The sequence below is a fragment of the Momordica charantia genome (genome assembly GCF_013281855.1).
Source record: "Momordica charantia cultivar OHB3-1 chromosome 8 unlocalized genomic scaffold, Mcharantia_2.0 BLBB01000008.1, whole genome shotgun sequence".
NCBI classification, from domain to species: Eukaryota; Viridiplantae; Streptophyta; class Magnoliopsida; order Cucurbitales; family Cucurbitaceae; genus Momordica; species Momordica charantia.
Genome location: NW_028275166.1, coordinates 8502342 through 8510610, shown reverse-complemented (window position 1 = coordinate 8510610; position 8269 = coordinate 8502342). Strand labels below are relative to the sequence as shown.

Sequence of the window (8269 nt, the reverse complement as noted above, 5' to 3'; positions counted from 1 at the left end):
GAGTATGTGGTCGGTACGACAGGACTAATAGGTGTTTTGTGGTGAGTCGTATCATTAATATATATTTATTACACTATTTTTATTTTTTCTATTTACAAAAATAATTAAAATTAATTATAAAACTGGTAATTTTTGGTGCGAATATCCCCTTTTGCAAATAAGGATTCTTTAACATGGATCTCTCTTCTCGAGCCGAAAAACGAGGTGGAGATGGGAGACTAAAAATTTTCACGAACACGAGAATGGGAGATGCGATCCTTACTCCCGCCCCACACTATTGTGATATCTACCTACATCGATTTTTCCCTCTTTAATATTATTTTTAATTTTCTAACTTTTTAAAAACAGAAAACTAAAAATGGTCACCAACATTTTGGTTTTTTGTTTTTTAAAAACAAAAAATAAAAAAATAGTTACGAAACTTATATGATTTTTGTTTATAAAAAATAGAAAACTAAAAACTAAAAATAGAAAAATAAAAAACAAAATAGAAATGGCTATCAAACAATTATTGTTAGACTGTTAGACGTGAGATTTTTTCTCTTCTAATGTTTCTAAATTTCAATACTGCTTTTTAAATCTCAAACACTATATAAGAATAAAATTTAAGTGAAGGGCAAAAATGTAATTTCAGAAAAACAAATATAGAGAGTTTTATAATTCAAGTTGCATGTGCCACTTGCCGTGGCTGTCAGCTTGGAAGTTTCAATCTTTATTTCGTGGGAATTTATATTTATCATCTAGTCAACTCATATCGTAGAAATAGAATTAAAATAAAAGGGAAATAGAAAATTGGAAAATGTACTGAACTATCATTATCGTTATTTTATTCAGCCTCCTAGTTTGACTTGTAAGACGCGTACAATGATTGATGGAAAATAATAATAAAAGACCAGCAGGTGCAGTTCATCCCCCATTATATCAATTTGTTTAACTTCAAAAGTTGAAAGAAACAAAAGGCAAAAGAAAAAGAAAGAATGGATCCAAGGCTTTTCGAGGCAGTGAGATGGAAGGACATGAGGAGTTTTATGAATGTGGTGGGGAAGAATGTGGAAATTCTGAAGCAGAAATCAGAAGTGACCGGCGACACGGCGCTGCACTTGGCGGTGAGGAACGGCCGCGGCTTCATGGTGAAGAAGATCCTGAAGCTCTGGCCGGAAGCTGCGGCGGAGGAGAATCTGAAGAAGGAGACTCCATTCCACGAAGCTTGTAAGGAGGGAGAGGCGGAAATCTTGATGCTACTTCTGGAGATGAATCCGCGGCTCAGCTCTGAACTCGGCCATCAAAGTCACAGCCTCATGTTCTCGGCCTGCAGCCATGGTCACTTGGATGTTGTCAAGATCCTTTTCAAACAGCCCTGGCTTCGAAATTTAGACCCCGCAGCTTGTTTTCTCGAGGCTGCCTCTAAAGGACACCTAGGTAATTTCCAATTCTAGTAATGTCTTAAACTACAACTTTGGATCATGATCATTTGTTCAACTTTTTAATTTCTTAACACAAAGAAAAATTTTGGTCTGAAATTTTGGAAAAGTATGTTCTACTAGTGATCCCCATACTAAAACTCTCCATTGACCGAGAGTCCAATCCCATTTGGGCGTCTCTCGAAGTGAATTTCTTCATTCATTATGAATTGTATTTTAACATAGAGCTTTAGCAGAAGGTTGGGATGGGCTGCAATTGTAGTGTCATTCTAAAATTTGTCACTTTTCATTCAAAATAATAATGGATGCTTGCTGATATGGCATGTTTCATACATATTTTATTAAAGGGGTAGCGTTGGAAACTAATTTTGAAAGAATAAGGGTAAATTGTGAAACTAATGACAAAATTTAAGGGAGTTTATTTTTCAATGTTGGAATGAAAACATGGGAATTTGTGTGTTTTTACTTTTTAGTCTCTTTTGTTGTAAAAGTAGAGCAGAAAATTTAGTAAAAGGTGATGGTTGGTGCAAATGCAGGTGTGGTTAAAGAAATATTAGGGAAGTTCCCAAAAGTGGCTCGAAAGGTGGACGATAACGGGTTTTCTGGTCTGCACAAAGCTTGTATCGGCGGCCATGTGGACGTAGTGGGCTATCTGTTGGATCAACGTCCTCAATTGGCTCGCCAATTCACAAACTTTGGGTATACGCCGTTGCACTTGGTTGCTATAAACGGCAACACTCCCATTCTTCAATTATTTATGGACCTTTCTCCACTCTCCTTATTGGATCTTACGAAACAGGGAGACCCAATTCCTCATCTCACCATTCGGTATGACCAATTCCCTACTTTTCTACACTTGGCTGAAACCTTCCAAACACATGAATCATTCTTCAATTCTGTTGACCTTCATGGGAATACTCTTTTACATGTTGCAGCACTGTGTGGACGACTTCAGGTAAAACAAAAATCCTCTCTTTCTCTACTTTCTTCACATATGAACTCATCAATACATAATTATATACTAACTGAGAATGTAATCAAGTCTGGTTTCTAATACATTTCTGATGTGGGTTTGCCTTTTTAATTAATATGTTGCAGTTTGTAGAATTCTTGATCAATAAAATGAAGATGTGGATAAATTGTCAGAACGAGGAAGGGTTGACAGCCCTTGACATGCTCGACAACCTTGCCGTTAATGGTACTGAGGAGTTCCAAACTCTTGAGGACATGTTAAAAAATGCCGGCGGAAAGAGAAAAATAGAACTGACAGATTCCAAAATTATTGTTCCAACCAGCGAGAAAGGGGAATGGATTCAAGAATGGATTAATTCTTTGGATCCAAATGTATTGGAGGAGGATCATTTGCAGAAGAGCATTGACCTAGATCATGATAAGAAGGAAGAAGAAAAGAAGATTCATTCTTTGGATCCAAATTTATTGGAAGAGGATGGTTTGCAGAAGATTGACTTAGATCATGGTAAGAAGGAAGAAGAAAAGGAGATCCATTCTCCGGATCCAAATTTGCTGAAGGATGGATTGCAGAAGATAGACTTAGATCATGATAAGAAGGAAGAAGAAAGGATTGACATTAACAATTTGAGGAGCAATAGTGTTATCCATGCTAATGATGAACAAGTTGATCAAGCAGAGAAAAAATATGGGTCTGTACTTCCAAACAACTTGGAGAGGCAAAAGCATCTCAGCCAAAAGAGGCGGAAAGTGCTAAAAAGCAAAATGGACGAGAATCGTTCTCGGCGAGAAAAGCAACACGATATGTATAAGGAAGCACTGCAAAATGCAAGAAACACAGTTACCTTAGTTGCAGCTTTGATTGCTACAATTACATTTTCTGTGGGGATAAACCCTCCTGGTGGGGTTCACCAAGACGGCCCGCTGATTGGAAAAGCAGTATTCGCCAAAGCAAAAGGCTACAAGGTATTCATAATAAGCAATAGCATTGCAATGACCACGTCGCTATGCATCATGATCGTTTTAGTGAGCATCATCCCTTTCAGAAAAAAATTACTACTACGACTTCTTAAGATTACTCATAAAGTGTTGTGGGTGTCTCTAGCATTCATGGCGACGGCTTTCACTTCGGCCACATGGCTCACCTTACCGCAAGATTACAAAACCAATTGGCTTCCTATTGCGATATTGGCGGTGGTGGGAGGGACTATGGGTACACTTTTCATTTATTTGGGAGTAGAGTTGGTAAAGCATTGGATGAGAAAGCTCAAGTGGAGAAGGGAGAGAGTCAAGCCAAATGTTCCGGTCCGCGACAATATTTCCGACGGTAATTCCGACCATCAATCCACAGATGATCTATCGTCCAATAAAGCTAATTCAGACATAGAACGACGTGATCTAAGAAAGCTCTATTCATTCTCTACTAATTCTGATGTTGCCAGTTCTAGAGGTCTAGGTGGTCATGTATATTAAAGATATGTTTGAGAGTGTTTCCATACCGAGTGATTTAATTAATTAAAAATAGTTTTGTAAAATATTTATTAAATTTGTTTTTTACTATTTGGTTCTACTTTTTGAAGAAGTGATTTGAATGATTAATATGTTGGATTTGAGATCAATAATCAGATTACTCAGAATTACCCCAACGTTTCACAAAATGTTCTCCCAAAATGATTGACAACAAATCACTTTGACTCTTCGAGTAGATATATAATCTATAAGACACTTGTTGTAATTTAAACTAAGATTTGTTGAATAAAACCCTCCAAATTCAAGGGCGAGCATTGCAACTTAATCAAAATCATATAAATTTCCTATGAGGGATTGAGCAAAACTCACCTAAAATGCATATACTGCCGAGACAGGTGCTAAAGTTTCATTTTGTTCTACTTTTTAATTTCTTTAACACACAAGAAAAATTTGTTGAAATTTTGGAAAAGTGTGTTCTCCTGATCCCCGGGCTAAAACTTATCTCCATCCACAGAGAGCCAACCCCTCCCCCTCCCTTCTTTGGCCATCTTCTCAAACTCTTCAACATCTTCGTTAGAATACTCGCGAGAGACGTCGGAATGCCTTTGATCTAGACTCGATCATGATCGACTTAAGCTATAGGCGAGCGAGGCGACAGCCTATGACTCCGTTCTAGGAAGGCCTCATATTTTTCATATAATATATAATATTGGTATCTATTTAATTTAGTTGTTAATTATTAATTAAATTTAAAAATATAAAAAAAAATATTTATTACTTTTCATATTTTTTTTTGCAATATTGAAAAAATACACACTACTAAAAAAACCCACAATTAATATGCTCATGAATTTATTTCAATTTTGATGGATTTACCTTTCAAATTGGTTAACCTTAATCTTTTTATTCATATTCCTTTCAAATTTTCTTAAAAATCTCAACTCATTAATACAAGCTCTCGAAATTCTCCTTTGGAGAATGGCAAACCTTCAATATTTCATTATTTTATTTATTTTTTTCCCCACCAAAACTTTTCAACTTCTCTAAAAAAAATTTTCATAAATATATTACTTAATTTCACTAATTTAAGTTTAAACTCTCCCCTCTCTCCTAATTTAAATTTAAATTATCATCTCTCTCCGTCAAGAACTCTCCCCTTCTTCCACTCTTTCAATCTCTCTAAAACCTTAAATTTTCATCCTGATCTTCTATGTGGTCACACAAGATTATCAATTGCTAGAGTAGAAATCGAAACTACTTATTTCCTCCACTCAATTAATGGCTTCAAAGTTTCACGTTTTTCGTTCAAATTATTTTACTTTTTTTTAGGCATTTCGTCCAAATTCTTTTATTATTATTTTTTATATATAAATGATTTGATATTGTTGATGGTTCAAAACCTAATATCTAAGATTTGTTTAGATTTAATTACTTAGAACACCAATATGCAAAATATGAATCTGAATATAAAAAGCTTAAGAAGAAAATAAGAGTAGAAAAACTGATTGAATTTGCTCTCGATAAATTTGTTATTGGAATTAAACGTAAATAAAAATGTTAAACTAATAAAAGAAATGATAGGTATAGACAAATAAGAGATCAAAGAAAAATAGTAGATGATGATATTACTGTTGGAAATGAAGTATCCAATAATGAAAAAAAACTAGAGAGGAAGTATAGAGAAAATGAATTTACTGCTATGATTTGAGCTAAGAAAATTACAAATGATGTAGAAATAGAACCAATATTTTGTGAAAAAAGAAGAAAAAAAACAATTTGATGAGAATATTGATATTGAAGAAACACGATCACTACAAGATTCTTTTAGAATTGATTACTTTTACTATATTATAGATCCAGCAATTTATTCATTTAAAAATAGATTTGAACAAAATTTTATGTATATGAAAATATCTTTTAACTTCTTATTTGATATGAAATTTTGTAAGTCATTAAGATGATGATCATCTGAAAACATATTGTATTCATATTGAAAATACATTAACACATGATACATTTTCGGACATTAGCAGTTTAGATTTATTTTTTGAATTAAAAATATTAAGAGAGGTCTTGCAAAATCAAATTGATTGTACTATTGAAATATTAAATTATATTATAAAAAAAAGTTAAACATTTCTTCAAATGCATATATTGCTTATAGAATATTATTAAACAATACCGGTAACAGTTGCTTCCACTAAAAGAAGCTTTTCAAAATTAAAATTGATGAAATCGTATTTAAGGTCAACTTTGTCACAAGAAAAATTAAATGGATTGGTCATATTGTATGAACTTAGGTTATCAAAATTTAATACATAATTTTACATCTCCAAAACTAAGAAAAATAAATTTTAGATGATATTTTCTACCATAAGGCCTCCCAATCAAAGTTTTGTCTAAGGTCCCGTATCATTTCGAGTCACTCGTGGACTCGATGCCTTCGAACATCAATCCATAATCCAACTTTCAACCTCCCTCAATGGAGATTTTGCCTTAGAGAAGAATTTCATTCATTATAAACTTTATTTTTAAGGCAAGGTTGGAGAGGTCTAACAGAAGGAGGAATGAACTCTTTGGAGAGTGAATTGTTACATCGTTTCAGTTCATTGTGTCAAGTCAATATTTTGTTCAAAATATTAACGAAGGTTTATTTAAAAGATATTTTTCATACCTATGTTTTGTGTTGGAATTGTTGGGTGTGTAAACAAATCTCACATTATTTAGATAATGAGGTGGGTGATCCACTGAAAAACTGACACCCAAAAAGTTTATGGATTTTAATAATTGACTTAACATTTGAAAACATTATTCTTTAAATCTAAAAAACTTTTTTTTTACATGTTAGTGTAGGTGAAAATACAAAATTGTTATTAATTTAATGAAAAATTTTTAAGTCTGGAGCACAAAACAGAGCTAAAGCTCCAAAACTCGCCTGAATTTTTATGAAAAATTTGCACCAAACTATTGATTCAAGGGCAAATTTTCGTGGGAATCTCATGCAAGATCAACACTTATAAATATATATTAATTGTCATATTCTACATAAATTTATCTAGGGGTGTAAGTATTCAAACCGAACCGGACCGATTTAATTCGGTTAAAAAATGAAAATCAAATCCATACTATTGATTCAAGGGCAAATTTTCCTCAGTGGTTGCGTCGTCCTTCTCTCTCCCCCTCCCTCCCATCCTCTCCATCACAAAATACTTTCCTCCTCAACAATGAGGAGGAACATTGTTCTCCTCACCGTTAAATATATTTGACAACTAAGAACAACAAATGTAAAAACATAATTTTTTTTAAATAATAATGAGTTGTTGTGGTGAGGAGGTTAACGTAATGGGGAGGAAGCAAGTATTTTCCCTCTCCAAATGTGTCTTCTTTTCCGAATGCATCTCCATCCCTCCCTCCCAAATGCGTCATTAAGAAAAACAACCACGACGGTGGTGTCAAAGGAGATGTGCGGCCATGATGGCGACGACAACCTCCCTATGCACCAACGAGCCAATACTACGACGGAGCGACAAGCCACATACTCAACAACGTCTCTGTCTGAACTGTGGAATCGAAACACACTAGAATAACTTCAAACACTGGATCTGCAGATCTACGTGTATTCAAAAATGCAGGTCTTCTTCAATCAGGTTCTCAAACCAATCAGGGAACTTCAAAAGACCAAACGATTGAATCCCAAACTATTTCTGGCGGAACCTTCCGAGTTTTTAGAGAAAAACCACGCTGCATTTTTGCGAGATTTTGAAACTTATTGTTTCAAAGCGGCGAAAACTCTCGCGAAATTCCCACGGCGAAACCTCGAGATACTTTTCACTTGTCTTCTGCGAGTCTGAGACCTTACTTCTGCGACTACTCGACTTTTGCAAGTCCTTATCTCGACAAAATCTCCTTAAAGTCTCCTCGAGATCAGAGTCTATTCTAAAATAAATAAAAAAACCCACCCAACGCCCTCTCATGGATTGAGTTACATAGTGCCACCCAGGTTTGGACCAGATGATTCTCATCTTGAAGTGGGTTCTTTTTGGCTTTTCATAGAGGTCGATTTTGAAGAAGAAGATTTGATTTTTGTAGATTTCGATAGAAAGAAGATCTGAAGTAGGTTTTTGTGGAATTTCATGGATAGATCTTAATAAGAAAATTAAAAATAGAAGTGGGTTTCAAAAATCACAATCACCATCTGTTTTTAAACACTAATTTTGTGGGCATCCTTAAAATTTCACAGTGGATTTTGATTTTGAAGTGAGACTTGACGGATGAAGAAGAAAAATCTAAAAAATCCATGGTCCATGGTCCATTAAAAAAAAAACAAAAAAAAAACATTTTAAAAACTGATATTGACCAAACCCGAACGGACTTGAATTTGGTGCGGAAACCGACCTGACCTGAAATTA

The 8269-nt window shown here is 34.4% G+C and overlaps 1 protein-coding gene across 1 annotated transcript; it reads left to right on the top strand.

Annotated features, from left to right (window-relative positions):
• Positions 1-914: 914 nt before the first annotated feature.
• Positions 915-3960, top strand: LOC111021072 (uncharacterized). Its single transcript, XM_022297913.2, has 3 exons — positions 915-1419; positions 1958-2376; positions 2520-3960. Exons 1-3 carry the CDS (start codon positions 978-980, stop codon positions 3861-3863), a joined length of 2205 nt encoding a protein of 734 aa, XP_022153605.1. The 5' UTR covers positions 915-977; the 3' UTR covers positions 3864-3960.
• The last annotated feature ends 4309 nt before the right edge of the window (positions 3961-8269 follow it).